This window comes from Numenius arquata, unplaced genomic scaffold (assembly GCF_964106895.1).
Source record: "Numenius arquata unplaced genomic scaffold, bNumArq3.hap1.1 HAP1_SCAFFOLD_541, whole genome shotgun sequence".
In the NCBI taxonomy this organism is placed as follows: Eukaryota; Metazoa; Chordata; class Aves; order Charadriiformes; family Scolopacidae; genus Numenius; species Numenius arquata.
The window spans coordinates 51,290-79,264 of record NW_027414286.1 but is presented as its reverse complement, the minus strand read 5'-3'; the positions used below and the strand labels follow the sequence as shown (position 1 = coordinate 79,264).

General features: G+C 69.2%; 5 protein-coding genes across 7 annotated transcripts in view; 1 reads left to right on the top strand and 4 right to left on the bottom strand.

The window, feature by feature from the left end:
* SSR4 (signal sequence receptor subunit 4) overlaps positions 1 to 5,003 on the bottom strand; it is a 7,561-nt gene extending 2,558 nt beyond the window's left edge. The window contains exon 1 of the mRNA XM_074167074.1: positions 4,960 to 5,003. Within this exon, the coding sequence (XP_074023175.1) occupies positions 4,960 to 5,003 (44 nt within the window). The remainder of the gene's footprint in view (positions 1 to 4,959) is intronic.
* Positions 640 to 5,623, top strand: IDH3G (isocitrate dehydrogenase (NAD(+)) 3 non-catalytic subunit gamma). Of its 2 annotated transcripts, XM_074167071.1 has the most exons (13): positions 668 to 730; positions 1,557 to 1,598; positions 2,066 to 2,077; positions 2,329 to 2,426; positions 2,542 to 2,654; positions 2,732 to 2,792; positions 3,052 to 3,184; positions 4,096 to 4,229; positions 4,332 to 4,434; positions 4,536 to 4,682; positions 4,963 to 5,057; positions 5,259 to 5,319; positions 5,443 to 5,610. In XM_074167071.1, exons 1-13 carry the CDS (start codon positions 668 to 670, stop codon positions 5,521 to 5,523), a joined length of 1,143 nt encoding a protein of 380 aa, XP_074023172.1. In that variant the 3' UTR covers positions 5,524 to 5,610. The 2 variants fall into 2 exon arrangements, with proteins under 2 accessions (XP_074023173.1, XP_074023172.1); XM_074167072.1 differs by lacking the exon at positions 2,066 to 2,077 and having other exon boundaries at positions 640 to 730; positions 5,443 to 5,623.
* Positions 5,620 to 12,857, bottom strand: SRPK3 (SRSF protein kinase 3). The gene is made up of 16 exons (XM_074167070.1): positions 12,815 to 12,857; positions 12,138 to 12,195; positions 11,495 to 11,613; positions 11,280 to 11,388; positions 11,103 to 11,190; positions 10,913 to 11,000; positions 10,682 to 10,788; positions 9,767 to 9,915; positions 9,624 to 9,660; positions 8,697 to 8,832; positions 7,773 to 8,012; positions 7,304 to 7,401; positions 6,951 to 7,058; positions 6,801 to 6,870; positions 6,306 to 6,398; positions 5,620 to 5,836 (listed from the first exon to the last, which is right to left on the bottom strand). The coding sequence occupies exons 1-16, from the start codon at positions 12,855 to 12,857 to the stop codon at positions 5,637 to 5,639; spliced, it is 1,743 nt and encodes a 580-aa protein (XP_074023171.1). The 3' UTR covers positions 5,620 to 5,636.
* Positions 12,858 to 14,085: 1,228 nt separating this feature from the next.
* Positions 14,086 to 19,464, bottom strand: OTUD5 (OTU deubiquitinase 5). 2 transcript variants are annotated; one of them, XM_074167077.1, is made up of 9 exons: positions 19,372 to 19,464; positions 18,559 to 18,652; positions 18,351 to 18,415; positions 17,770 to 17,926; positions 16,883 to 17,031; positions 15,487 to 15,668; positions 15,177 to 15,412; positions 14,699 to 14,812; positions 14,086 to 14,204 (listed from the first exon to the last, which is right to left on the bottom strand). In XM_074167077.1, the coding sequence occupies exons 1-9, from the start codon at positions 19,393 to 19,395 to the stop codon at positions 14,086 to 14,088; spliced, it is 1,140 nt and encodes a 379-aa protein (XP_074023178.1). In that variant the 5' UTR covers positions 19,396 to 19,464. The 2 variants fall into 2 exon arrangements, with proteins under 2 accessions (XP_074023178.1, XP_074023177.1); XM_074167076.1 differs by having other exon boundaries at positions 18,559 to 18,649; positions 19,372 to 19,395.
* Positions 19,465 to 21,196: 1,732 nt separating this feature from the next.
* LOC141477900 (3-beta-hydroxysteroid-Delta(8),Delta(7)-isomerase-like) lies at positions 21,197 to 23,134 on the bottom strand. Its single transcript, XM_074167078.1, has 4 exons — positions 22,831 to 23,134; positions 22,080 to 22,116; positions 21,830 to 21,960; positions 21,197 to 21,731 (listed from the first exon to the last, which is right to left on the bottom strand). Exons 1-4 carry the CDS (start codon positions 23,132 to 23,134, stop codon positions 21,523 to 21,525), a joined length of 681 nt encoding a protein of 226 aa, XP_074023179.1. The 3' UTR covers positions 21,197 to 21,522.
* Between the last annotated feature and the right edge of the window lie 4,841 nt (positions 23,135 to 27,975).

Sequence of the window (27,975 nt, the reverse complement as noted above, 5' to 3'; positions counted from 1 at the left end):
TCCTCCTCCCGCCGGCCAATCAGCGCCGCTCGCCGCCTGGGCGCGCCCAATCAGCACGGAGGGGCGGGCCGCCGCTCGCCCCGCGCCCAATGGGAAGCGCGTTTTACTTTGGCGGGCGCCTGCCCCGCGCGCGACGTGGCCCAGCCGCCGCGGGGAGGTGGGGCGGGGCCACGGGCCGCGCCTGCGCGGTGCCGCCGCCGGCCGGACAAAATGGCGGCCGCGACTTATGTGGCGCGAAGGGTGTGGGGGGGGGCGGTGCCAGGGAAGGTGCAGCCGCGGTCCGGCGCATGCGCAGGGCGCCGGCCCCCCGCGTTTCCATGGCAACCGCGGCGGGGCGGCGTGTCCGGGGTCTCCCCCCTCCCCAACTGCCCTGCCGGTTTGAGTATTTGAGTTAAGGGGGGATGAAGCGTGACTGGGGAACGGGCGGGTGGGGCCGGCCCAGGACAAAATGGCGGGCGGCCGCGCCTCTCAGAGGGAAGGACCGCGGGGCATCCCCTGCGCATGCGCTGCCCCCCGGCACAAAATGGCCGCCGCGACGTCTGTGGCGCGGGGCGGGGCTGGAAATCTCGCGAGATCTCGGCCGCCCCCCTACCCCCCCCACCGGGGGGGGGGGGAGGGCGGGCGAGATCTCGCGAGAGCTGCGCGGCAGCCATCGCGGAGACCGGCCATGGCGGCGGCGCTGGCGGTGACGAGGCGGCTCCTGGTACCGGCCGTGCTGGGGCCGCGCCCGGTGAGTGCCGGGGCCTCGGAGGGGGAGCGGCGGGACGGAACCATTCACATCCGGGCCCCTCGGGAACCGGGCGGCGACCCCGCTGTGGCGGCAGGCCGCTGCGCTCTGATTGGCCAGCTGGCGGTGGGGGGGCAGTGCGCGGGCGGACTGACGGCGACCTGATTGGAGGGGGGCGGGGCGGCGGGGCGGGATTAGCCGTGTGGCGGCTCGCGCTCTGGTTGGCTCCCGCCCTGGAGACGCCCGGCCCGCCGTTGCTGATTGGCTGTGGGCCGAGCGAGTGGGCGGGACGGGGCGGTGTCTTCCTCGCTGATTGGCTGATATTTCTAGGGGGGGGTTGGGCCGTGTCCCTGAGCCGCTGGGACGCGGGGGGGACACACACAAAGGGGGGGGGGGGGGGGGGGGGGGGGCGTTGCTCAATCCCAGAATCCTCCGCGGTTGGCCGAAGATTGGGGGGGGGGGGTGTGTGTGTGTGTGTCAGGCATCCGAGTGCCCCCCCCCCCCCAATAAGGGAGCCAGCCGTCAGGGCTGCTGCTGCCCTCTAAGTGACCCCTGGGATCCCCTTGGCAGACCCTAATTAGCAGCAGCTGCGTTAATGAGGCATGTTGGGTGGGGAGGGCCCTTGTGGGGGGTGTTGGGCCCCTCTGGGGGGGGGAGGTGTCTGGCCGCTTTGGGGGGGACTGGGACCCTTGAGGGGGGGGGTTGGGGTTGGGTCCGTCATGGGGGGGGGGGTAGGTCCTTTTGGGGGGGGCTGTGTCCCTTTTTGGGGGGGGGGGGCACACACCAAGGGCCCGGTCTGTGACCTCTCTGCCCCCCCCCTCCCCCCCAGGCGTGGATTTCCCATGATGCCGAGCGGCGCCACCTCCCACCCGTGAGTGCCCTGTCTGGGGGGGGGTCTCCCACACCCCCCCTAGATCCCCCAGCATCTTTTAACACTCGGGGTGGGGGGGGACACAACGACAGGGAGTGGGGGTCACAGGGACTATGGGGTGTCCCCTCTCCTGGGGCGGGGCATCCCCACACCCTCCCTGTCCCCTGTCGGGGGGCAGGGGGAGGCTTGAGGACCCCCCCCCATATTGAGGCTAGGGCATGGTGGGGGCCATTAGCCCCCTGGTTTATGGGGGGGGGGGGGAGTGTTATTTGGAGGTGCCTTGAGGTGGGGGGAGCATGTGCTGGTTTTGCTGTGTGAATTTTGGGGTGGGTGGGGGGATTCGGGGGACCCTGGCGTCACCCAGGGCTGGGGGGGCCGCTTTCCCTCTCCACCCCCCTCCCCGTTCGTCGGCACCGTGACTAACCGCCCCCGTTTCTCCCCCGCGCCGCGGCCGCCTGCCCCCGCAGCAGCCCAGCATCGTGAGTATGGCCAGACTGGGGGGGTGGGGGGTGGGAACCCATTGGGGGAGGGTGGGGGAGGGGTCATGACACCCCAAAAGCATGTTGGGAGGGGGGGGTGCATGTGTGGGTCTGCATGGCGCATGTCCGGACGCTTGGCTTCCCCTGGCAGGAGATGAGGGAGGTGGGGGGGGAAAGGGGGGGGCAAGGAGGAAGATAGGGGGGCCCAAACGCCTGGGTCCTCACCGTCTGTCCGTCCCCCCCCCTCACAGCCCCCCCCTGCCAAGTATGGGGGTCGCCACACCGTGACGCTGATCCCCGGGGACGGCATCGGCCCCGAACTGATGCTGCACGTCAAGGAGGTCTTCAGGTGGGTACCCCCCCTCCCCATCCCCCCCAGAGAGGGACCCAGGGGTCCGGGGCTGTCTGTGGGACCCAGGTGTTGGGGGGTGTGTCCCCCGTTCCTCCCCCCTCCCCCCCCCCAGACACGCCTGTGTCCCCGTGGACTTCGAGGAGGTTCGTGTCAGCGCCGAGGCGCCCGAGGACGACGTGCATAACGCCATCATGGCCATCCGCCGCAATGGCGTCGCCCTCAAGGGTGAGTGCAGGGCTGGGGACCCCCCCCCCCGGCAGCTTGGGGACGCCCTGACCCCCCCCTTTCCATCCTCTCCCCAGGGAACATTGAGACCAACCACAACCTCCCGCCCAGCCACAAGTCCCGGAACAACCTCATCAGGCGAGAGCTGGGGGGACTTGGGGGGGACTGGGAGCGCTGGGGGGAGGGACTGGGAGCGCTGGAGGGGGGGACTGGGAGCACTGGGAACTATAGAGCCACCAGGGTGGGGGAATTGGGGAACACTGTGTGGCCCTGGGTGGGGGGGAACTGGGCACCATTGAGGTGAATGGTGGGGGTGGGGGAGGAGAGCTGTGGGAGGGGCGTGGCCGATGGGGAGGCGGAGCCTGACCTCGTTGTGGTGCCGGGGGGGGCGGGGCAGGACCAGCCTGGACCTTTACGCCAACGTGATCCACTGCCAGAGCCTGCCCGGGGTGGAGACGCGGCACCGGGACATCGACATCCTCATCGTGCGGGAGAACACGGAGGGGGAGTACAGCAGCCTGGAGCACGAGGTGGGGACACGCCCCCCCGGACACACCCACCCCCGTGGGGACACGCCCACCGGACACATTCCCCCCTCCCCCAACAGGGCTGCCCAATGCATTGCCCTGGGTGTACAGCCCTGGCCACGCCCCCTGGCGTCTGGCCACACCCCCCAAATGATGTCATCCAAAGATGACAAGGCCACGCCCCCACTGGACTAACCTCCCTTGGCTCTATGCCCCCCCTCAGATTATGGCCACACCCCCTACACGGGCATCCTGTCTTGGCCACGCCCCCACAAGAGGGCACTGCCTTGGCCAGGCCTCCCTTGGTGAAAGCCACGCCCACCACGGATTCACTGCCTTGGCCACGCCCCCAGGGGTGATGGCCATGCCCACCATGGGTACAGTGCTGTAGCCACACCCCACCTCAGAGCACTTGTGGCCACGCCCCCTTGGCTATAACCACACCCCCACAGTGATGACCACTGGCCCTGAGTTATAACCACGCCCCCTTCCACTGGCCACACCCCCAGCAGGCAGCAGCACCCCCCTCTGGTTGGCCACACCCCTTGGCTCCAGCCCCACCCCTCCCCTGGCCACACCCCCCCAGGTGATAACCATGCCCACTTACACTGGCCACGCCCCCAGAGGCACCAGCACCCCCCTCCAGGCGGCCACACCCCTTGGCTCCAGCCCCGCCCCCAGCCTGGTTGTGCCCTGTGTGGAGCCCTGCCCCTCCCCTGGCCACGCCCCCCAGGCGATGACCACACCCCCTTCCACTGTCCCCGCCCCCAGAGGCACTAGCACCCTCTCCCGATGGCCACACCCCTTGGCTCCAGCCCTGCCCTTAGCCGGTAGCCCCACCCCTCCCTTAAGGCCACACCCCCCACTCGCGGCCACGCCTCCCCCCCTCCCTGAGGCCCCGCCCCCTGGCGCAGAGCGTGGCGGGGGTGGTGGAGAGCCTGAAGATCATCACGGCCGGCCGCTCCCGCCGCATCGCCCACTACGCCTTCCGCCTGGCCCGCGCCGCCGCCCGCCGCTCCGTCACCGCCGTGCACAAGGCCAACATCATGTGCGTGATGGTGGGAGAGGGAGGGAAACCGGAGGGAGGGGGGTGTGTGTGTGGGGGGTCACCCCTGACACCCCCCCCACCACCACCCCTCAATCCCCACAGGAAGCTGGGGGACGGGCTGTTCCTGCAGTGCTGCCGGGAGGTGGCGGCCGAGTACCCCGAGATCACCTTCAACAGCATGATCGTGGACAACACCACCATGCAGGTGGGACATTCTTCTCCTCTTCCTCCTCCTCCTCCTCTTGCCCTACTCCCCTCCCAGTCACACCAGTAACCCCTTTCCTCCTCCCCTCCTCCCCGCACCAGCTGGTGTCGCGCCCCCAGCAGTTCGACGTGATGGTGATGCCCAACCTCTATGGGAACATCGTCAACAACGTCTGCGCGGGGCTGGTCGGGGGGCCCGGCCTCGTCCCCGGCGCCAACTACGGCCACGACTACGCTGTCTTCGAGACCGTGGGTCTTTGGGGGGCTGGGGTTGGGGGGGGGCAACACACACCAAGGGGGAGGAGGGGGGGAGGCTGTTCCCCATTACAGCCCCCCCAGAGCTGTAGCGGCGCGTTGTTGGGGGGGGGGGGGGGGCGCATCTGTGGGGCTAGGAGGGTTGGGGGTAAGGGATAATAAGGAGGTTGGGAGAATTGGAGGAGGAATGGGGAGGGCTGGGGCGGAGGGGTCCCCAGGGATGTGGGGGGACGGGACACCCCCCCCCCCAGCGACCTGCTGTTCTTTCCCGCAGGCGACGCGTAACACGGGGAAGAGCATCGCCAACCGCAACATCGCCAACCCCACGGCCGCCCTGCTCGCCGCCTGCATGATGCTGGATCACCTCCGGTGGGTGGGGCCTGGGAGGGATGGGGGGCGTGGCCAGGGGGGAACCCCACAACCAAGGGACGGGGCTTCCTAAAGAAGGGGGGGGGGCCATTGGAGGAGCTGGGTGAAAGGGGGGAGGAGCCTCAGCTGGGATAAACCACAATCTGTGGGGGCGTGGCTCACTAAAGTGGGTGTGGCCCCTGGTGGCCCCTCCTCCCCCAGGCTGCACAGCCACGCCTCCACCATCCGCCAGGCTGTCCTTGCCTCATTGGATGATCCCCGGGTAAGTCCTGCCCCCTCACCCCCCCTCCCACCCCCCCAATCCCTTTTAAAGGCTCTGAGGACTCCACCCAGAGGGGGGGTGGGGCCAGGACAAGCCCCACCCACCGGCTGGCTCCACTCCCAGACACACACACCCGACATCGGGGGACAAGGGACGACCTCGGGTGCCGTCCAGAGCATCATCTCGCACCTCCCCCGCACGTAGAGCGGCCGGACACCGGGTGGGGGGAGGGAGGAGCAACGATGACACACACCCCCCCCCACCCCACCCCCAACGCCAATAAACCCCCCCAAAGAACCCCCGGATGTGCCAGACCTTTATTGGCTCCCGCTGGCGGGGCGCAGCCAGGGGTGGCGCAGGCACTGGGCGGCGGTGGCGCGGCGGGCGGGTTCGAAAGCCAACATGGGCCGCAGGAAGCGGGCGAAGGCGGCGGCCGCCCCCCGGGGCCACTCGTACTTTTCCTGCAGCACCGCCCGCAGCCCCCAGGGCCGCAGGTGCCGGATGTGACGCAGTTCCCCTGCGGGATGGGGGGAGAGGGGGGGGTTAGGGCATGACCACATCGCGGGGACACGCCCACATCGCGAGGACAGCCCCGACCCCCCCATCACTGGCCTCGTGCACACCCCACCCAACCCCCCCCCCATCAACAGGCCGAGCCCCCTCGGCTCCGCCCTCTGAGCAGTGGCCACGCCTCCAGGGGGTGTGACCTCCTCTAGAGCCCCACCCACAGAACTACACCTCCCCAGGCTCCACCCCCCCGGATGGCACAGCCCCCCCCCAAACCCCTTAGCCCCGCCCCAAGCCCTTTACCCCACCCCATCCCTCCTGTAGCTCCACCCAATTGGCCCAGTCCCCATTCCTGGCCTCTCCCTTAACCCCGCCCACCCATCCCTCCCAGTTGGCCCCGCCCATTCCACCCCCCTCCCCATTTGGCCCTTTCCCTCCTGTAGCCCCGCCCCTCACCCCCCATTGGCCCTGCCCCTCACCGCGCCGGTTGAAGAACTCGCGGGAGTACCGCCCCCCCAGCGCCACGTGACGTGGGATCTCCCCCAGCAGCTCGATCACGTGGGCGATGTGGTCTGGAGGAGGCGGGGCATGTCAGGCCACGCCCCCCTCTCCCACCCCACCCACTGCCTTCAGGCCATGCCCCCCCTCCCACCCCACCCACTGCCTTCAGGCCACGCCCCCCTCTCAACCCTGCCCACTGCCTTCAGGCCACGCCCTCCTCTCCAAGCCCCACCCACTGCCTTCAGGCCACATCCCCCTCTCCAAACCCCACCCACTGCCTTCAGGCCACGCCCCCCCAACCCCACCCACTGCCTTCAGGCCACGCCCCCCCTCCAAACCCCACCCACTGCCTTCAGCCCCACCCCTTCTCCACCCACAGCCTCAATGACCCAACGTGCCCCACCCCTTCAGGTCCCACCTCCTTTGTGGCCACACCCCCTTTATGGCCACGCCCCCCTCCAGGCCCCGCCTACCCTCATCCCGGCTGTAGTCCTCCCCCGAGTGGGGCTCGAAGAGGTAATCGCCGGTCGCCAGCTCGAAGGCCTGGGGGAGAGCGGGGTGAGGGGCCGTGGGGCAGGCCATGGGGCACGCTGTGGGGCAGGCCGTGGGGCGGGGTCCCTCACCATGCAGGCGGTGCTCCAAATGTCGGCGGGGGGCCCGTAGCCGGCCCCTAGCAGCACCTCCAGGGCCCGGTACTGACGGGTCTGGATGTCCTCGGTGAAGTGACGGTGCTAAGGGGAGGGGGGGGTGGGGGGGGCAGTGCATCACCCCCTGCCTGGGGTGGGGGGTGGACCCCCAAACCACCCCTGCACCCCCCAAACCACTCCCGCACCCCTATACTGCCCCCACCACGCCCCCCCTGTCTGTCCCAAAGGTGCTGCAAGACACCCCAAACTGGCCCAAACCCACCCCCAAATCAGCCCAGGGTGCCCCAATCCACCCCCTCCCCCACTTGCCCCCCCAGTTGCCCCCTCACCACCCAGCAGCCGTTGCCCAGGTCGGCGATCTTGACGCGCAGCCGGGGGGCACAGCGGGGGTCCAGGGGGTTCTCCTGCCCCCCCAAAACTCCCCCACCTGTATGGCAGGAGCAGGAATATCAGTGTGGGCACCCCAAAACCCTCCATGGCCCCCCCAGAACCCCACCCCCTCCCAGCAGCACCCCCACCTGCCTTCCAAGACCACCCTGCCCCCTCCCCGTTGCCCCTCAGCACCCCCAATTGCCCCCCCAGTCCTCCCCCAGCCCCCACTGCCTTCCAGCGCCCCCCCCCAGGACCCCCCAATATCCTCCCTCCACCTCCAACTGCCCCCCCGTTCACCCCTCCCACCCCCACTTGACCCCCAATTCCCCTCAGGACCCCCAAATGCCCCCCTTCTTCCCCCCCCCAACATGCCCCACCCCAACCCCACTGTCCCCCCAGTACCCCACCGAGGCCCCCCCCACTGACCGAGGGGGGCAGGGCCCCCCCCCGAGCTCCCCGAGATGAGGGAGCCGGAGGTGGGGGTGAAGAGGGAGTCGGAAGCAGAGCTGGGGCTGGGGGGGCGACGGGGTGGCCCCCCTCCTGAGGCGGAGGAGCCCCCCGAGAGCCCGTCGCTGGAGCCACCGGCCTGCAGGGTGTGCACCCCCGAGGAGGAGGCACCGCTGGGGGGGCTCCCCCCTTCCTCAGGGTCCGGCGGGGGGGGAGCCTCTACGGGAGGGAGAAGACCCTCAAACCCCCAAATCCTGCCCCCCCCCCCCCCCCCCAAAAGGGAGGAAGGGGTCCCCATATCAGCAACTCAACTCCCCCCCACACACACCCCAAAGCTCCCCGCTTTCCCTGCAACCCCCCCGGGACCCCCCAACACCAGCCTCAGGGGGCCCAAAACCCATTGGGACCCCCCCCACCCTCACAGACCCCCCCCACCCTCACAGACCCCCCCCAGAAACACCCCCAGGGACCCTAACCCACCTTCCAGGACCCCCAAAACCACTTTCCGTGTCCCCCAAAACCATGCCAGGATCACCAAAACCACCCCAAGGAGCCTCAAAACTACCCCAGGACCCCCAAAACTACCCCAGGACCCCCAAAACCACCCCAGGGTCCTCAGACCACCCCAGGGACCCCCAAAAACACTTCCAGGGTCCCCCAAAACCATGCCAGGATCACCAAAACCACCCCAGGGAGCCTCAAAACCACCCCAGGGCCCCCCAAAACCATTCTCTGGACCCCCCCCACCCAGGACTCCCAAATTCACCCCAGGGCCCCCCAGTCCACCTCTCGGCCACCCCAGAGACCCCCAAATCCTCCTCTGGGGTCCCCCATTATCCTGTGCCCCGGGAGACACCCCCCCCAAGCTTCCCCTGGGCCCCCCCCTCCTTCTCAAGCACTGACCGGCATCATCGGGGGCCCCCGGGGACCCCCCCATCTCCGGCAGCTGCTGCAGGTCCTGCAGGCGCTGGGCCAGGAGCCGGCTCTGCCGTCGCTGCCGCCGCCGCCGGCGCCTCCGCTGGGCGCGGGAGAGACGCTCCTGCGCCGGGGACCCGGTGCGGGGGGACACGATCGCACGAGGCAGGGGGGCGGCCCTTGCACGAGGGGTGGGGCGTGCAAAGCGCCGTGCGAGGGGCACGAGGAGCCACGTGGGGCCACACACCCCCAGGGAGGAGCGTGCGAGGGCGGGTGCACACAAAGTCACGCTGGCGTGCGAGGCGGTGCGGGAGGTCACACGCACGTGCAAAGCGACGCGCGACATCACGCGGGCGTGCGAGGAGGTAGGTGACATCATGCAGGCGTCTGCGAGGCAGCGTGTGAAGTCACGCAGGCGTGCGAGGTGGTGTGCGACGTCATGTAGGCAAATGTCAGGCGGCACGTGACATCATGCAGGCGTGCAAGGACGCACGTGACATCATGCAGGCATCTGAGGCGGCTTGCAACGTCACGCTAGGCCGTGCAAGGTGGCGTGCGATGGTACGCAGGCAAACGTGAGGCAGTGTGTGACGTCACACAGGCGTGCAAGGTGGTGTGTGACATCACACAGGCAAGTCTGAGGCGGTGTGTGACATCATGCAGGCATCTGCGAGGTGGCGTGCGACGTCACAGGCGCGCAAGGCAGTGTGCGATGTCACGCAGGTGTGTGAGGCAGTGTGCGACGTCACGCAGGCATGTGCAAGGCGGTGTGTGACGTCACACAGGTGTGCAAGGCGGTGAGCAATGTCACGCAGGCGTGTGAGGCGGAGTGTGATGTCATGCAGGCGTGTGCGAGGCGGCGTGCAATGTCACGCAGGCGTGTGCGAGGCACAGCCACTTCCATAAGACACTCACAGGGACGTCCTGGGGCGCGGAGCTCACTGCGGAGAGAAAGAAGGGGGGTTGGGGGGGCTCAGACACTCCTCCCCAGGGGTCCCCGCCATCCGGGGCCCCCCTGCAGCACGGCACCGGGGATCACGGGGTACCTGCGCTGAGGGGGGGGGCCGCCTCCACGGGCCCATCGCGCCGCCTCAGCCGCCAGCCGCCGCACGAAGGGCTCCCCCACCCGCAGCAGCACGTTCTCGGGCTTGATGTCGGTGTGGATGATCTTGCACTTGGTGTGCAGGTAGTCCAGCCCCTCCAGCACCTGTGCCCCAAAAGAGGGGGGTGGGAGCCCCCCCAAATCAGGGGGGGCACCCCAAGACTCAGGGTGGCTGGGGGGCAGGACCCTCCCTCACACTGACCCCTGCAGGGGGACATGGGGGGACACAGGGACACTGGGGGGAATTTGGGGAGCTTTAGGGGGTCATCTGGGGTCCCCAAGTCTCTCTGGGGGAGCCTACAGGGACAATGGGGGGATTTGGGGGGGGCTCTAGGGCATAATTTGGGGTCCCCATGGGGATCTGGGGGAAGCCCACAGGGTCACAGTGGGGCTGGGGGAGGATCTGGGGGGCTCTAGGAGGTCATTTGGCGTCCCCAAGGGTCTCTGGGGGAGCCTACAGGGACAATGAGGGGAATTTGGGGGGCTTTCAAGGGTCATTTGGGGTCCCCATGGGGATCTGGGGGAAGCCCACAGGGACATCAGGCAGCTGGGAAGATCTGGGGGGGATGGTAGGGGGGACACTGGGGTCCCCATGTGGAAGTGGAGGAGCCCACTGGGGGGCTGGGGGGATTTGAGGGGGCCATTTGGGGTCCCCTTGTGGGTCTGGAAAAGCCAACAGGGACATTGAGGGGCTCTAGAGGGAACACTCGAGGTTCCCGTGGGGATGGGGCTGGCGGCAGGGGGATTTGGGGGGGGGGCTTCGGGCAGGACATGTGGGATCCCACCGGGATACGGGGGTCCCAAGGGGCAGCCTGGGGGTCTCCCTAGGGAGCTGAGGGGATCTGGGGGGGCCGTGGGGGCCCCCTCTCACCTGCCGCACGATGCTCTTGACGCAGGGCAGGGGCAGCCCCTGGTAGTTGGACTTGATGATCCAGCGCAGGAGCTGGTGGCCCAGCACCTCCAGCACCATGCAGACATCTTGGGGGGGAGGGGTCAAGGAGCACCCAGACACCTGGGACCCCCCCCTCAACAGGGCAGGGGGAGATGGGACCCCCCACCCAGTACCCACCCCAAGGAGGAGAGGGGACCCCCGGAAGGATACGGACGCCATTGACCCCCGAGATCTTGAAGTCGTCAATGAGCTGCACGATGTTCTCTCGTTTGGGGTCGCTGGGGTCTGAGTCGCGGACCTTAGTGGGGGCACGGGGGTGGGTAGGTGGTTACAGGGGATGGAGAGACCTCGGGGGGGGTGTCTGGGGGTCCCCGGTTTGGGGGAGACAGGGCGCACTCACGCATTTCAGCAGCTTGATCTCGTCCAGGGCCGTCTCGGTGTATTGGGGCGCGCTCTTCACCACCTTCAGCGCCACGAACCGCTTCCGCCTGCAGAGGGGACCCAGGAGTCATGGGGAGCCCCCCCCCAAAAGACTTCCCCCCACCACTCTGGGGGTCCCAGGGGTGGGGGCACTCACCGCATGTCCCAGCAGAGCCAGACGGTGGAGAAGTGCCCCCAGCCCAGCTTTCGCACCACGTGGTAGCGCCCGTTGAAGAGGTCCCCAATCCGTACTGGGTAATACCCGCCTTGGGAGGGGGGGCACAGAGAAGGGAGGGGGGCGGGGTGTCAGTCTGACACCCCGGTGCTCCCCCCACCCCCCTTCCCTGGATCCCGGCGTCTGGGCGCCCCCACCTTTGCAGTAGTCCCGGGGGTCCTCCTGCTCCCCTTCGTCAGAGCCCAGCAGCCCCTCAGACAATAGGGGCAGGGGAAGGGGGGTCTCTGGTGACACATCCTCGGGGGGGCTAGGGGTCCTGGGGGGGAAGAGACCCAGGCTGGGAACCGGGCTCCCCACACCCCCCAGTCCTAGGCGACTCAAGTATCTGACACCGCCCCCCCCCGCTCCCTGGCAATACCTGGTCCCCTCAGGGGTCTCCCCCATGATGGGGGGGCACAGGGTGGTCCCACAGGGGGAAATGAGGAGGGGGGAATGGTCCCAGGAGGGTGCTGGGAGGTCCTGGAGGCCCCCCCCAGGCCAGAGCGTGGTGGGGTGCGAGGCACGTCGGGACATCACCCCCCCAAAATAGAAATGACCTCATGGCCCCGGCCACTGCAGGGTTAAAAATAGCCCTGGCAGGGGGAGGGGTGGCCCTGGGAATGTGCCCCCCCCTTCCAGGAAAGGGGGCTCTGATTTCCCCCCCCCACCCCCCCGGAACAGGGACACCCCAAAAACTCCACGCCTCCCTCCCCCCCCCCCGAAAGCTGGTCCCCAAAAATCCTAAGGGTCACAGGGGGCTCTGGGAGGGTGGTGACCCCGCAGCCCCCCCCCCCCCCTCACCGTGGCGGCGGGTTCCGTTTTTTGTCCTTTTTGCGCTTTTTCTTTCTTTTGCCTGGATCTGGGGGGGGGTGTCCGGGGGTCACCGCAGGCACCCCCCCTTCTCCCATTAGACCCTCCCCCCAGGGGAAAACCCTCTTGTTTCTTCTCAGAACCCCCCCAGAGAATCCCTCAAGTTACCCTGTGTCTTCCCCAGATTCCCTCAGAACTTCCCAAAACTCTCTCCCCGAAGCCCCTCCGGCCCCGGGACCCCCACTTTCCTCTCAGAAAACACCCCGAAACACCTCAAAACCCTTCTCCGCACCCCAATGTCCCTCCCCGGACGCCATCCCCCCACACTTTTCCCTCACGAATCCCCTCAGGACACCCTCTCCGGCCCGGGGACCCCCACTTTCCCCTCACAACACCCCCTCCCCCACCCGGGACACCCCCAAAACCCCGGAAACCACCCGTTTCTCAGAAACCTCCTCAAACCCCGCTCTCGGGACCCTCCCTCTCGTGACACCCCCTTTTCCCTCAAGACCCCCCTCAACGACCACCCCCCTAGACCCGGGACGCCCACTTTTCCCTCACAAACCTCCTCCCCCGGTCCCCCTCGAGGGTCCCTAGGCAGATACCACCCGTTTTCCCCTCACAGCCCCCCCCCCCCACCGCCGCCGCTTTCCCGCCTTTCCCCTCACCGCTCCTCGCGCCCGCCGCCGCCGCCCCCCCGCGCAGCTCCATGCCGCGCGCCCCCCCGCTCTGCGCATGCGCCGCCCCCTCCCCCTTGACCAGCGGGGTGGGGCCCCACTCCCCCCCGACACCGCCCATCGGCCAATAGGAAACGCCGCCCGGGCCATTGTCCCCGCCCACCCGTCGCCATAGAGACGGAGCCGCGCAGGTCCCTAGCGCCCGCACCTTACGGGGTGCTTCCAGCACCGCTTTGTCGCGATATACCCCGATCCGCCCCCCCCCCAAGAACTTTGCCCCCCCCCACCAAACACCCCCAGGCGTAAAGGGCAGCTCCACAAAGCAGCTCTACCCCCCCCCCCCCCCCAAAGGGGTTTTAAGCCCTCCAAAACGGCCCTGGAAGGAGCCAGCATCCCCCACAAAGCACACAGCCCCCCCCCAGACTGGCCTGGGGACGTCCCCCCCCACTCCTGCCCTGAAGTGGGGGAGGTGGGTAAAAGGGGGCGATGAGCCCCCCCTCCATGAAGAGACGGGGCCGGGGGGCTGCTGGGCATCAGTTTAATAACAGGGCATGGGGGGGGAGTATGGAGGGGGGGGGCAGCAGCACCCCCCAGCCCCCCCCCCACACCCCCCCCCCGCCCTGGGGTGCTGGGGAGGGGGGGGGGGAAATGCTCCGGGAGGGGGTGAGGGGGGGCAGAGAGGGGTGATGCCCCTCCTCCAACAGCAAAATCGCACCGTGAAAGAAAGGGGGGGATCCTACAAAAAAATAGGAACACACACCCCCCCCATCTACCCTCCCCCCCCCCCTCCCCGCCCCCCCCCCTCCCCCCCCCCCCAATTCCCCCTGCCCGCCCCACCTCTTCCTTCCAGCTGTAATTATGGTGGGGGGAGGGGGTGTGTGTCTTCTCCCCCCCCCCTTCTCCCCCCCCCCCCCTTCCCCAAAAATCGCCGACGTTTGTCCCGCGGCGTCCAGCGCTGTGTCCCCCCCAAAGCGGGGAAAGGTGGTGGTGGTGGGCGGGGGGGGGGAGGGGTTTGGTGTTCCCCAAAATAAAACACACACACACACACACACACACCACCCACCCCCACCCCCCTCCTCCCCCAAAATCCTGGGCCGCCATGCACCTAGAGGTCCCTGGAAGGAGTTGTTTTGGGGGGGGCGGGGGGGGGGGGAAAGGAGGGGGGTGTGGTGTGTTTGTCTTTTGGGGGGACAGGGGAGGGACGGGGGGAACGGACGGGACTTGGGGGGGGGGGGAGGGGGGCGCAGTCCGGGGGTTCAATATCAACTCTTGTCGGCGGCGGGGTCTCTGTGGCGGGAGGTCTTCATGGTCTCCAGGTACTCCTGCTGCGAGACGGCCAGCACCGACGCCAGGATCTCGTCGTCCTCCCAGTCGTTCAGGCCTAGGGGGGGGCAGGAGGGGGATCCCCAAAAATCGGGGGGGGGGGGGAGGGGGGGAAGGGAGATTGGAGTTTAAAAGGAGGAGGCGCGTGACCCCACAGATCCCCCCCCCCCCCTCAAGCCCCGATGTGGTGGAGGCCAGAGCTGGGCTGCACACACCCCCCACCCCCACCCCCCAAAATGAAATTTCTGGGGCTCCCCTCCCTAAATAATAGAATTTTTCATGCCTCCCCCCCACCCTCCCGGCCCCAAATTATACCAAAACAGGACAGATCCCCCCCCCCTCCCCCCAGCAACCCACAATGGAAATCCTTCCCCCCCCCCCCCCCCCCCCCCCAGATCCAGACCACTGACCCCAAAACTCAACATTCCTCCCCCAACCCCAAAATCACGACCTGACATTCCTCAAACCCAGGATTCCACCTCCCAAAACACCCCCCTCAAAATTTACCACCACCCCCCCAATCCCCACCCCCATCCCCCCCCCCCCCCTCACCGAAGGCAGTGGGGGACATCTGCTGCATGATGGCGCGGCACTCCAGAGCGGGGTACAGGGACACCAGCGGGGGGGTGGCCCGGCCCCCTCCCGCCCCCAGCTGGCTGCTGGTCCCTGGGGGGGGACACACACAGGCACATTAGCGGGGGGCCCAATAACCCCCAACACTTAGCTGGGGCTCCCTCCCCCCCCCCCCGAACCCCTTAAGAACCAGTTTGGGGCTCCCTGACCCCCCCAGCACTGGATTTGGATCCTCCAGCACCCCATAACTCCCAGTTTGGGGGCCCTCAACTCCCTTTAACGCCCAGTCGTCCTCCCCCAGCACCCTGGAGCACCCAGTTTGGATCCCCCAGTACCACACAGCACAAAGTTTGGGGTCCCTATCACCCCCCCCGCACCCAGTTCACCCCACAACACCCAGTTTGCGTGTGTCCACCCCCCCACCCCTCCCCCCCCTTTAACCCCCAGGAGCACCCACCTGGGGCGCAGGGCGAGGGGGGCTTGCCAGCGGGGGGTGCGCCGGGCGAGGGGGGCTTGGGGCCGGGCGCCTCGGGGTGCAGGCCGGGGTGCTCGGGCGAGGGGGCGGCGCTGCGGGGCCGGGGCGAGCGCCCGCTCCATTCCTCCAGCCCGCTGGCCGCCGCCGCCGTGGCCGAGCTGCACGTGGCGCTGGCCTTGCGGGGCTGCGGGGACACGGGAGAAGGGGTTGTCACCCCCCTGTCCCCATCCACCGCTGGCCCCGGGAGGGGGACAGTGGGGTGGGAGGGGGATGGCGGGACACCCCCACCTGCCGGGCCTGCTTCTCCTGGTCGCGCAGCCACTGGAGGTAGGACTCGCGGGCCACCTGCTCCTCGATGGCCTCATTGGTGGCCTCCCAGTCGGTCGCCCGCTTCTTGTCCTCCAGCATCTGCTGCTCGATCCAGGACTCCTCCGAGGTCTTGATGGCGCTTTTCATCAATGACTGCTCTGCCAGCTGGGGGGGGGGGGGGGGGGGCGAGGCCAATATTGGACACGCCCACCCCGCAGGCCACACCCCCTTAAGACTCTACTCCCACCCCCCCCTTGGGCCCACACCTCAGTCCAAGCTAAGAGCAGGAGGCGGAGCCATGCTAGGCCACACCCCATAGGATTCAGCTGGGGGCGTGGTTACACTCAGACACGCCCACCCCACAGACCACACCCCCTTAAGATTCAACCCACCCACCCATTGGGCCCACACCTCCTCAGTCCAAGCTAAGAGCAGGAGGCGGAGCCATGCTAGGCCACACCCCCTGGGATCCAGCTCAGGGCGGGGCCACATTCAGACACGCCTGCTCCACAGGCCACGCCCCCCAACCCTCCCCAATGGGCACACACCTCCCCAATCCAAGCTAAGAACAGGGGGCGGAGCCACACTAGGCCACACCCCTGGATTCCAGCTGGGGGTGTGGTTACGCTCAGACATGCCCATCCCATAGGCCACGCCCCCCAAGGCTCCACCCCCTCCCTTGGGCACACATCTCCCCAGTCCAAACTAAGAACAGGGGGCGGAGCCACACTAGGCCATGCCCCCCCAAGCACAGAGCCACGCCCCTGGATTCCATCGGGGTGGAGCCACACTCAGACATGCCCCCAATAAACCACACCCCCAGGGAGGGAGGCTCCGCCCCCACAAACAGGCCCCCCCCCGGGGAGGTGGAGCCACATTTAGCCACACCCCCTCAGCAAAAAAAGGCTGCTGGGGTGGGGCTAAGGGCCACGCCCCCTTCATTGCCCCACCCACACAGGGAAGGAGGGGGAGGCCCAGGGGGTGTCCCCAGGACCCACAGGGATCCCCTGGGCAGAAGGAGAGCACCCCCACCCCACGGCAATGGGGGTCCCCCAATCTCCCCCAGCCCCACGGCAATGGGGGTCTCGGACCACCCCAGGGCCCCCCCCAGCCCCACTGATCCCTGGTTTGAAGGAGGGCAGCCCCAGCTCCACGACAGTGGGGGTCCCCCAATCTCCCCCAGCCCCACGGCAATGGGGGTCTCAGGCTACCCCAGGCCCCACCCTCCAGCAATGGGAGTCCCCCAATCTCCCCCAGCCCCACTGAGCCCCAGCCCCACGGCAATGGGGGTCCCCCAATGCTCCCCTCCTAACCCCACGGCAACTGGGGTCTCAGGTCACCCCAGCCCCCCCCCCCCCCCCGCCCCCAGCCCCACTGACCCCCGGTTTGAAGGAGGGCAGCCCCAGCCCCACGCCGATAGTGGCCTTGTTGGGGTTGACGACGGAGTTGTAGTGGATGTTGCGGTGGTAGCTGACCCGGATGGGCTCGTCCTCGTTGTGCTGGATCCCGTGGAACGTGTTGATGGGCTCTGCGGGGACCCCGTCAGCAGGGTGGCACCCCCCCAGGTAGGTGGGGAACCCTCCCCGACACCACCCAGGGATCTGCTGGGACCACCCCCACCCCCCAGACATGCGGGGATCCCTTTAGTAAGCACCCAGGGACCACCCCCAGGTCACCTCACAGGAGCCCCCCAACAGCACCCAGGGACCCCCTTGCCACCCATGGACGCCCTATCATCACCGTGGAGGAACCCACAGGAACTGCAGAACCCCCTACAGCACTTTGGGGACCACAGAAACCTCCCTCCATGGCACCCCGGGGACCCCAGAGACACCCCCAGCACCTGGGGACCCCACTTCACCCTCCTAAAGGTCCCTCAGGGACCCCAGAGATCCCTAAGGTGCCTTGGGGACCACAGAGACACCTCTCCCCCTGGCACCTCGGGGACCCCAGAGACCCCTAACATGCTCTGGAGACCACAGGGACACCACCAGCACCTCGGGGACCCCATATAACCACCCTGGGAGTCCCTCAGGGACCCCGGAGACCCCTAACATGCCTTGGGGACCACAGGGCACCTTTGGGACCTCCAGGACATCCGCTTAGACCCACCACCACCACTACGAGGAACTCTAAAAAAACCACAAGGACACCCCCACAGCACCGTGGGAACCCTTCCCAGTTCCTTAGGGACCCTCCCCCCCCACCGTAGCACTTCAGGGACCCCTTTCCTGTTGTCCCCGTGCCCCCGGGGGGGGTGACGCACCGGTGCCGTACTGGTAGACCTCGACGGGGCGGTTGTACATCTCGGCCATGGCCTGCATCTCGATGTGGTTCCCGTGGCACGTGCTCTTGCGCTTGCGGTTGATGTAGGTGGTGAAATCCTCCGTCACGTAGTTGGAGAAGTAGTCGGCGTTTTTCATCTGGGGACATCGGGGGACGTCGCAGCAGCAGCCAGGGACCGGGGCGGGGGGGGGGCACGGGGGGGGGACAGACGGACATGGGGCACAGGGACACCGTGGGGCTGCCCCAAGGGACGCCGAGGACATGGAGTGGGGGGAGCCCCGTGGGCGACTGGGGAGCCCTGGGGACACTGGGAACCTCAAGAAACACCAGGGGACGATGGGGAGGGTGGGGGAAGAGCCCCCCACCCCAGTGCTCCCAGCACCCTCCCAGTCTGCTCCAGTCCCTCTGAGTACGCCCCAGTGCCTCCCGACACATCTCAGTACTTCCCAGTCCCCCCTCCAGCAGCTCACGGCATATCCTTGTGCCCCCCCCGGCCCCTCCCTTTCCATCGCCCCCCCAAGTCACCTCCCAGTGCCCCCCAGTCCCCTCCCAGTGCCTCACCAGATAGTCCATGCAGTGCTTCCGCACCACCTCGTGCATGTCCTGGTCTCCATACACTTGGTCAGCTGGTGGCAGCCGGGGAGGGGGAACAGAAAGGGACAGCCAGGAGGAAAAGGGGGAGGGGGGGGGGTGGGGGGTGTCAGCCCCCCCCATCCACAGCCACCTGGGGTGCAGGGGAGGAGGTGGGGGGGGGGAGGGGGGGGCTCACCCACGGCCCGGAAGAGGCAGGCACCGTCCTCCTTCATCCTCTTGATGATGAAGCCTTTCTTCTCCCGCAGCGCCTTCTCGAACCGGTGCTCCTGCTGGAAACACAGCCGGGCTCAGCGCCGGCACCCACCGCACCCCCGGGGGTGGGGGGGGGGGACGATGGGACGGACACACAAGGGATGCGGGAAGGGGGGGGGCCCACAAGGGGACCCCTAGGCTATGTGGGGAGGAACGCGGGGGTCCTCGTGTGACACAAGGACACGCACTTGTGGGGACATGTGAGATGGACATGCAGCGGGGACGAGTATCGATGGGGGACACACACACACACAACACTGGACACCGGGGGGGGGCCCTAAACCCCCCTCTGAGGCCTCTCAGGTCCCCCCAGTCACTCTGGTCCCCCTGTCCCGGTATCCCCCAGTCCTGCCACCCCCTCTTGCCCTGGTCCCAGACACCCCAATCCCCCCCCCCCCCCTCCCCGGGCCCAGTGCCCCCAGTTCCACCAACCCCCCCCGGAAACTAGTGGCCACGGGTCCCCAGTTCCTCCAGCTCCACCCCCCCCTCCCGGTCTCGGTGCCTCCAGATCCCCCCCCTCCCGGTTCCCATTTCCTCCAGCTCCCCCCCCAACACACCCCTGTCCCCGGTCCCCCCCCAAGTGGCCCCGGGTCCCAAGTTCCTCCAGTCGTCCCCCCCCAGGTCCCCAGTTCCTCCGATCCCCCCCCCGGTCCCCAGTTCCCCCAGCCCCGCCCCCCGCCCCGGCCCCGGTTCCCGGCCCCCCCCCCCCGGTTCCCGGCCCCTCCGGTCCCCGTACCTGCTCGGCCGTGGCCGGGTCCATCTCCACACGCCCGGCTTCGTACTCATCCTCGCTGTTGTAGCCGCCTCCCGCCTCGTCGGGGCCGGGGCTGCCACCGGGACCCAACCCCAGCCCCAGCCCCATCCCACCGGGGCCACCGCAACCGGGACCGCCGCCACCGGGGCCGCCGCTGGGCCCGGCCCCGCCGCGCCGTCGCCTCTTGCTGTGGCCGGGACCGGCTCCGCCGCCACCTCCTCCAGGCCCGCGGGGCTCGGGCAACCCCAGCGCCGCCGCCTCCAGGCCCAGCAACGACCCGGGACCGTCCGCCGAACCGGGGCCGCCGCCACCGGGACCGCCGGGGCCGGTAGGGGGGGGCGAGCCGGCGGCCGGTAACCCGGCCCAGCCCCGCAGCGGCGGCGGGGGCGAAGCCCTGGGCCGCGGGCCCCCGACGCCACCGGGACCGACGGATTCGCCGACGCCGCCGGGGCCGCGATCGGGACCGGAGTCCGCGCCGCGATCGGGGCCGGCGTCCGGGCCCGAGTCGGCGTCACCGTCGGGCGCCGGCACCGGCTTCTTCTTCGGGAGGATCGTCATGGCGGGGCGCGCATGGGGGAAGGGGGGGGGGGGACGGGACGGGACCGGGAGGCCCGGCCGGGCCGCGGCGGGCCCCGGGAAGAGCCCGCTGCTACCCGCGGGCCCCGGGGAGCCGGGGGGGCCCGGGCCAGGCCCCCCCGCGGGCGCGGCGGCGAGGCCGGAACTGTCGGGCCGCGGAGCGGGGACGCTGCCGCCGCCGGGCCCGTGTCAACATCAACAGCGGCGCCCTCTGACCCCGCCGCCGCGCTTCCGCCTCGCCCGCCGCCCGGCCCCCCATTGGCCGCTGGCGCCCTCGCCGCGCCCTCATTGGCCAGCGGCCGGACCGGAAGTCCCGCCCCGCCCGGAGACCGGGAGGGGAAGGAGGGAGGGGGAAGGGGGCGGGATCGGCGTCGCCCCGGCGACGGCGCGGCTGCGCGCCGATTGGTCAGGGGGCGGGGCGCGGGCGGAAGGGAGGGCGCTAATTGGGGCGAGCGAGGGGAGGCGGGGCCGCACAGGGAGCGGGCTCTGATTGGGCAGCGGGGGGGAGAGGCGGGGCTCAAGGAGGGCACGGGCGCTAATTGGCTACTTGGGGAGGCGGGAGTTAACGAAAAAGAAGGCGCTGATTGGGCAGCACGGGCGGACCACCGAGGGAGCGGGAGCTGATTGGGCGGCGGGGGAGAAGGCGCTGATTGGCTGCCGAGCACCGGCCGGCCCACCCACCTTCAACGTGCTGGGGGGTGGGCGGGGACAACGAGAAGGCTCCCAGCCCCCGATTGGCCCGCGCTTAGCCACGCCCACCCCGCCCTCCCATTGGCCACAGCAGGCGACCTAATTTCCCATTGGCTGAGGAGCAGGGGAGGCGGAGCCCAGACAGTTAGCCACGCCCCCTCCCACTGGCCCCACCCTCCCAGCAGCTGTCAATCTCCACCAGGCCACGCCCCTTCCCCATTCCCCTCCTCCCAGGGGTCCATAACCCCCCCCCTCCCTTTTCCCAGGGGTCCCAGGCATTCGGACACACCCCCTGTTCCCCTGGGGGTCCCAGGCTTTTGGGGACACCCCCCCTTTTCCCAGGGGTCCTGGGCATTCGGGGACACCCCCCGTTCCCCTGGGGGTCCCAGGCTTTTGGGGACACCCCCCCCTTTTCCCAGGGGTTCCAGGCGTTCAGGGACACCCCCCCTTCCTCTGGGGGTCCCAGGCATTTGAGGACACCCCCCCCTTCCTCTGGGGGTCCCAGCTGTTCGGGGACATCCCTTAGTACAGACCCACAGCTCCACTGTCAGCTCCTTTATTAATTAAAACCCATCGCGCCCCCTCCCCTCACCCAATAACGAGGGCGGGGAGACCCCCTGCATGTCCCCCCCCGGTAAAAGGGGGACCCAGGCATCCAGGCCACACTGTCCCTGAGCTCTTGGGTGGCACCGGGATGGGACCCAGGGGAGATCCCAGGCATCCGGGCAGGTGCTGGACCCATCCCCCTAGGGCTCGGGGAGGGGATTCACCCCCCCACCCCCCCCTCAAGAAAGGGGGTGTCCAGCCGTCACTGGGGATGGACGGACCCAGGCCCCCGGGAGGGGAGGTGACGCAGGCGCAGGACCCTCAGTGGGTCTTGTGACGCGGGCGGTCGAGGGCGCGCTGGGCAGCGGCCAGGTTTCGGCAGGCGTCGAGGAGGAGGAGGGCGGGCACCAGCACCCACACCCCGTTGAGCCCCACGAAGTAACCCCAGAAGTAGAAAGGCCGGGGGTCGCTGTGGCTCCAGCCCGCCCGCGCCTCGGTGGCGAAGTACAGCACGTCCCCGTAGAGCTGCCCTGGGGGTGCGGGGAGGAGGGGGGGAAGGAGACGGGGTTGAGGGGGGGGGGGGAGGTTCCCAGGAAGGCGGGCAGCCCCCCCTCCGCAAAGCACGTACCCAGCGAGACGAGGAGCTGGAGGATGTAGCGGGTGGGATGGCGGCGCAGGAAGGCAAGGAAGGTGAGGAAGCTGAGGGGTCCCCAAGCCCAGGCTGTCACCGTCTCCATGGCAACCGTGAAGTCATCGCTCCTGGAATTTGGGGGACGGGACGGGGGACACAGTGGGGTTCAGCCCGGATGCCTGGATCCCTTGGAACACCCCCCCCTGCCCCCGCCTCATCCTCACCTCCTCCCCCCACCCTGACTCACGTCATGTAGCGGCTGTCGGCTTTGGCGTACTCCTTCCCTGTGGGAATTGCGGGGTTGGCAGGGGGAGGGGGGGTATCCAGGCATCTGGGGCAGGCAGATTGCCCCCCCCCCCCAGGCCCCCCCCATGGCCCTCTGGCACCCAGGTCTCCCTCCCCAGGCATCCAGGGAACCCCCTTGTTCCCTCAGGACACACTGATACATCCCCTCCCCAAAGGGACCCAGGCGACCAGGACCCCCCCAGGGACCCCAGTCCCCACCTAGACCCTCATTATCCCCCCCAGGGATCCCAGACTCCCTCCCCAGGGATCCTAGATCCCCCCAGACACCCATTATCCCCCCCCAGGGATCCCAGACCCCCCCCCCCCGACCCCTATTATCCTCCCCCAGGGATCCCATACCCCCCCAGACCCCCATTATCTGCCTCCCAGGGATCCCATACCCCCCCAGACCCCCATTATCCGCCTCCCAGGGATCCCAGACCCTCTCCCCAGGGATCCCAGACCTCGCAAAGACCCCCATTATCCTCCCCTCCCAGGGATCCTAGACCCCCCCAGACCCCCATTATCCTCCCCCAGGAACCCCAGACCCCCTCCAGACCCCCATTATCCTCTCCCCAGGGACCCCAGACTCCTCCCAGGGATCCTAGACCCCCCCAGACCCCCATTATCCTCCCCCCAGGGACCCCAGACCCCCCCCAGACCCCCATTATCCCCCCCCCAGAGACTCAGAGCCCCCCGTCCCGGCTTCTCACAGACGTCGGCCAGCAACCCGGTGTCGGCAGGCAGTTCCCGGTGCCGGAGGCTGAAGTATCCCTCCAGTATCCCGTGGATGCCGGTGCACATCAGGAACCAGCCCAGCGCCAGGCGGCGGGCGGGGCTACGAGAAGCCCCGCCCTTCTCCCCGCCCCCTGCCCCGCCCAGAGCCCACCCCAGGGCCAGCAGCCCCGCCCCGGCCGCCGCCACCGCGCCTGCGCACTGCCAGCCGGGGCGCGCGCTGGCCACGTAACCCGGCAACACCAGCGAGCGGGGCCAATAGGGATGCGCCGTCGTCTCCATGGCAACGCCGCTGCGCTGTGAGGCGGAAGGGGAGGGGGGGGGGAAGGAAGGCGGAAGGGGAGGTGAGGGAGAGCGACCGGCCATCCCCCCCCCACACCGCTCCCCCATCCCCGAACCGGCCCGGCATCCCCTCCCCGCACCGTCCGGGTCCCCGGGTTCGCCCGGTGGGCCCCCTCCTTCCACCGGCCGCCCTCACCTCAGCCGCGCCGCGCCGCGCCGCGCCGCTCTCCCGCGCCGCCGTTCACCACGCCCCCCACCCCCCAAACCTTCCCGCCGCGCCCCCCGCCCCCGCGCCCAATGGCAGCGCGCCGCCGCCCCAGCCGGCCAATGGCGGCGAGCCCCGCCCACCGCCTCTGCCCGCCGATTGGCCAACCCCGCCGCTGGGGAGATGTGGGGCCAGGGGGCGGGGCAAGAGGGGGCGGGGTCTCGCGGAGGGGCAGAGCTTCGCGAGGGGGAGGGGCAGGCCGTTCTCTGAGGCATGGTCTCGTTGGGGGCGTGGCCTAGTTGGGGGACGAGCTACGCCCTGGGGGCGTGGCTACGGAACGGGGGCGTGGCTTCGTCCATAGAGGGCGTGGCCTACGCCCATTCAGAAAAGCGCTCCATTTGCTCTATAGGAGCCACGGGCCCGACTGGTCCTATAGAGGCCATAGGGACCCCTCCGGCTCTATAGGGGCGGGACAGCCCCCCCACCCCCAGCCATACAGGAGCCCTGTGGCCCCCCCCCAGAGATGTACCAGCAGCACTCAGTCAGACCCTCCCCGGGCCGTATAGGAGCTGTACGGATCCCCCCTAAACATATAGGGGCCACGTGGCACCCCCCTGGGCTCCATAGACCCGCCCTGCACGGACGTATAGGGCCCGCATAGAGCCCTCCCAGGAACATATAGATAGCCCCAGGGCTGTATAGACACACCCCCCCCAGAAAAACACACAGGCTTGTATACCCCCCAGAGATGTACAAAGACCGTATAGGAACATACATGGGCCATATAGATCCCCAGAACCACCCAAATGCCATATGGTCTGCTCCCCAAAATAAATGGGCATTACACACAGCCCCCCCCCCCAGGAATGCATAGGGGCCCCTTCTTCCCCCCACCCCCCCTTCCCAGGCCATGCAGCCCCTGGGGATGTATGGAATACATACAGCCCTCCCCCCCCAGGGCCATACAGGAGCTATACAGGCGCTGAGGAGCCCCAAACCGGCGGCGTTTCCCCCCAAAAAGGAGCCAGACGAGGCAGTGGCAGCAGGTCCCTGTATTGAACCCGGCTGTGCCCCCCCCCCCCACCCCCCTCCCTGACCCCCCCCCACTCCAGAGGGGGGAGCATGCGACGGGGGGCCCCCCCCAAAACCGGCTGCTCACCAGGAGCCACCAGGGGGGGTGGAGGGGACCCGGGCTTGGGGCTCCCCCTAAATTTGGGGGGAGCCTCCCACCCAAATCTGGGGACCCCTCCCCACACACACACACACACACACGGGAGGGGGGGGGGGGACACGCTGGGGGGGGGAGGGGACAAGGAGGGATTTGGGGGGGGGGACACGACACCCCACAGATTTGGGGGTCACACCAGGGTGCCGGGGGGCTGCGGGTCCGTGGTGGTGGGAGGGGGGGGGCAGCCGTGGGAGGGTCCCCCGAGGCCCTGGCGGGGAGTGTGTGTGTGGGGGGGAACAGAAGGTGATAAAACGGGAAATAAACCCAAAAGATAGGAAATAAAAAGGAAAAAAAGAAAAAAAAAAAGGCAACAGAAAAAAAAAGGGGGGAAACAAGAAAAAAGAAAGAGAAGAAAAACAGCAATTAGCCCCCCCCCAAACAGAGCCCCGCCCCCTCCACCCAGACCCCTGGGTCCCCTGCTGACCCCCCCCTCCTCCCCCCCCCCACGCCCTGGGGATGGGGGTGTCATCCCCCCCCCTCCCCCCCCCCCCCCCCCGAATTAAGAAAAGAAACAAAAAGAGAAATAAAGATGGGGCGACAGCAGAGACACCCCCCACCCCAAGAAAGGGGCAGGGATGCCGGGGGGGGAGGGAGCCCCAAAATAGGGGTTGGGAAGGAAATTGGGGAGGGACCTCCCGGGGGACACCCCAAATGTGGGGCTGGGGGGGGGGCGCTAACTGCAGGGGGACCCCAAGCTGAAGGCACTTGGGGGGTTCTGGGGGTCCCCTGTGGGGTGGGGCTTAAGGGGAGGTTTAGGGGGGGTCCAAAGGGGCACATTTGGGGAGTCCCTGAAGGATGGGGGGGGGAAACAGGGATCTATTGGAGTCCTCAGATGGGGGGCCCCTCCTTGTCCTCGAGCTGGTGACGTCTAGGGGTCCCCAATGGACTGGGGGGGGGTCCCCAAAGGACGGGGGGGTCCCCAATGGACTGTGGGGGGGTCCCCAATGGACAGGGGGGGATCCCAATAGACAGGTGGGTCCCCGAAAGAGGGGACGGTTCAGGCTCCCCAACAGGGGAGATACAGTGGTCCCCGATTGACTGGGGGGCCAGGAATTTCAGCCTCCCGGGTGGGGGGGGGGTCAACCTGAAAGTCCCCCCCTCCCCCCCCCAACTAAAAGAGGGGGCGCGCGGTACCCCCGGGGCACCCCGTACCTGGGTGCCAGGGCCCCGGCGTAGCTGAGCGAGTGGGGGAGGCCGGGGGGGTCGCGGCGTCGGGGGGGGGGCCCAGGCGGGGCCGGGGGGGGGGGGGCGGCAGGCGGGGGGGGGGGCGGCCGGGGGGGCCCCCGTGTGCCGTAGGTACCAGTCCCGCAGCCCCTCCAGCGCCAACCACTTCTGGCTGCGACGCTGCTCGGCGGAGGAGGGGGGGCCCCCCCGACCCCGGGCAGCCTCGGGGGTGCTTTCGGGGGGCCCCCCCCCAGTCGATCAAAGCCTCCGAGCTGTTGCTGCGGCGGGTGCGGGGGGCCGTCGGGGGGGGGGCCGGGCGCCGGGGGCCCCCCCAGCTGCGAGTCCTGGCTGCCCGACCAGGGACGGGGGGGCAACCCCGGCGCCTCGGGGCTGGGGAAAAGGGGGGGACACACACACACGACAAGGGGTGAGAAGGTCCCCCAAAATCCCCCCCCCGCACCCTCCCACTGCCCTCCGTGCCCCTCCCCTGCTCCCCACGCCCCCTGCACCCCCCCAAATCACCCCCAGAACCTACTATTGCCCCCCAGGCACCCCCCCCCCTCCCTTCCACAGCCCCCCCAAAAAGCTCACCGGCAGAGGGGGGGCCCGCGGGCGCAGGGGCTACGGGCCAGGACGGGGGTGGCCGGGACGCTGCGCCCCTCGAAGCTGGAAGCACTGCGGGGCAGGGTCCGTGCTGGGCTGGGGGGGGCCAGGGTACCCCGTCAGGGGGGGTGTGGACCCCCCCAGGGGTGTTTTTTTGGGGGGGGGAACAGTGTTGGGGGGGACGAAGAGGGGTGGGGGGGGTCCACTCACCTGGCTGGGCTGGCGAGGGAGCTGCGGCGGCCAGGTCCCGCCGAGGGGGCGTCGGGGGCCCAGGGGGGGCGACGGTCAGGGCTGCCAGATCCGGCCCGGGGGGGCGAGGGGCGACCGGTTCCGCTCGGGGGGGGTTTGGGAGGGGGCAGCCCCGGTAGGGCCCCTGTGGGGAGGCAGAATGTGGGACCCAGCTGTCCGGGTGGATCCCCGGGGGGGGTCCCAGGCGTCTGATCAGATCTCAGGGGGTCCCAGGCGTCCGGGTGAATCCCTGGGGGGGGTCCCAGGTATCCAGGAAACCCCCCCCAGGGGGGTCCCAGGGGTCCAGCACTCACCGTTCTCCAGCGCCGGGAGGTCACAGAGGGACCCGTTCTCATCTGGGGGGGTCAAAAGAAGAAGAGAAGGGTCAGCGCTGTGGCCCCCCCAACAGTATGGGGACCCACAAAGGGGCTTTAGCCCCCCCTGCAGCCCCCCCCACCCCCCACCAAGGCCAGGCCCTCGCCAGAAGCCTCCCCCCGCCTTCCCGGTGCCCTGGGGACCCCCGGTGTCACCCCTCACTGCACTGGGGACCCCCCGACCCCTTTGACTCCCCTGCCCATGCTCTGGGGACACCCCCATCTCCTCCCTTGGTGCTCTGGGGACCCCCTGTGCTCTGGGGACCCCTGTGTCCCCTCCCCAGTGCTCTGGGGACCCCCCATGTTTCCCCCCCAGTGTCCTGGGGACCCCCCAGATCCTTCCCCAGTGTCCTGGGGATCCCCGTGTCCCCTCCCCAGTGCTCTGGGGGACCCCCGTGTGTCCCCTCCAGTGTCCTGGGGACCCCCCAGCTGCTTCCCAGTGCTTTGGGGGATCCTCTGACTCCTCCCCAGTGCTCTGGGGACCCCCGTGTCGTCTTCCCGTCCCCCCCCGCCCCTCCATCCCCGGTGCTCACCCTGGGCGGCGGCGCCGAGCTGTGCACGGAGCTGCCGGAGCCGCTGGGCCGCCTCGGCCTGGAGTCGCTGCCGGCGTCGCCGCTGTTCGGGGGGGCAGCCCCGGGGCTGCCGCCAAGCGCCGGGCGGCCTCCACCACCTGCAGCTGCACCGCCACCTCCCGCCGGGCCGCCCGCGCCGCCTGCGGGGAACCGGCACCGGGAACGGCGGGGCCGGGCCGGGCCGGGCCAGGCCGCCGTACGGCACCAGGCGGGGTGTGGGGGCCGCCATTAGGGTACAGGGGGCCGCCATCGGGGTACGGGGGCCGCGAGGGGACACGAGGGGTACGGGGGACACCGTGGGACATGGAGGCCGCCATGGGGGTACAGGGGGCCGCCATGGGGGTACAGGGGGCCGCCAAGGGACACATCCCGGGGGGGTGGGGGCCGCCCTAGGGGTCAGGGGACCAGGTGAGATGTCAGATTGTAACCTTGGGGGGGGAAATAAGAACTTTTTGGGAGACACTCCC

What these genes read in the sequence shown, in the direction of transcription:
- IDH3G (XM_074167071.1), top strand. Translation starts at nt 668, where the DNA reads ATGGCGGCGGCGCTGGCGGTGACGAGGCGGCTCCTGGTACCGGCCGTG. An exon ending in CCGTGCTGGGGCCGCGCCCG is followed by an intron (nt 731 to 1,556) that starts GTGAGTGCCGGG and finishes CCTCCCCCCCAG; the next exon opens with GCGTGGATTTCCCATGATGC. An exon ending in CACGTCAAGGAGGTCTTCAG is followed by an intron (nt 2,427 to 2,541) that starts GTGGGTACCCCC and finishes CCCCCCCCCCAG; the next exon opens with ACACGCCTGTGTCCCCGTGG.
- SRPK3 (XM_074167070.1), bottom strand. Translation starts at nt 12,857, where the DNA reads ATGGAGCTGCGCGGGGGGGCGGCGGCGGCGGGCGCGAGGAGCG. An exon ending in CCCCCGGGACTACTGCAAAG is followed by an intron (nt 11,389 to 11,494) that starts GTGGGGGCGCCC and finishes CCCCCTCCCAAG; the next exon opens with GCGGGTATTACCCAGTACGG. An exon ending in GGACTACAGCCGGGATGAGG is followed by an intron (nt 6,399 to 6,800) that starts GTAGGCGGGGCC and finishes CGCCTCCTCCAG; the next exon opens with ACCACATCGCCCACGTGATC.
- OTUD5 (XM_074167077.1), bottom strand. Translation starts at nt 19,395, where the DNA reads ATGGACCCGGCCACGGCCGAGCAG. An exon ending in AGCACTGCATGGACTATCTG is followed by an intron (nt 17,927 to 18,350) that starts GTGAGGCACTGG and finishes CGATGTCCCCAG; the next exon opens with ATGAAAAACGCCGACTACTT. An exon ending in GACCAGGAGAAGCAGGCCCG is followed by an intron (nt 15,413 to 15,486) that starts GCAGGTGGGGGT and finishes GGATGGGGACAG; the next exon opens with GGGGGTGACAACCCCTTCTC.
- LOC141477900 (XM_074167078.1), bottom strand. Translation starts at nt 23,134, where the DNA reads ATGGAGACGACGGCGCATCCCTATTGGCCCCGCTCGCTGGTGTTGCCG. An exon ending in CGGGTTGCTGGCCGACGTCT is followed by an intron (nt 22,117 to 22,830) that starts GTGAGAAGCCGG and finishes CAATTCCCACAG; the next exon opens with GGAAGGAGTACGCCAAAGCC. An exon ending in GCCGACAGCCGCTACATGAC is followed by an intron (nt 21,961 to 22,079) that starts GTGAGTCAGGGT and finishes CCCAAATTCCAG; the next exon opens with GAGCGATGACTTCACGGTTG.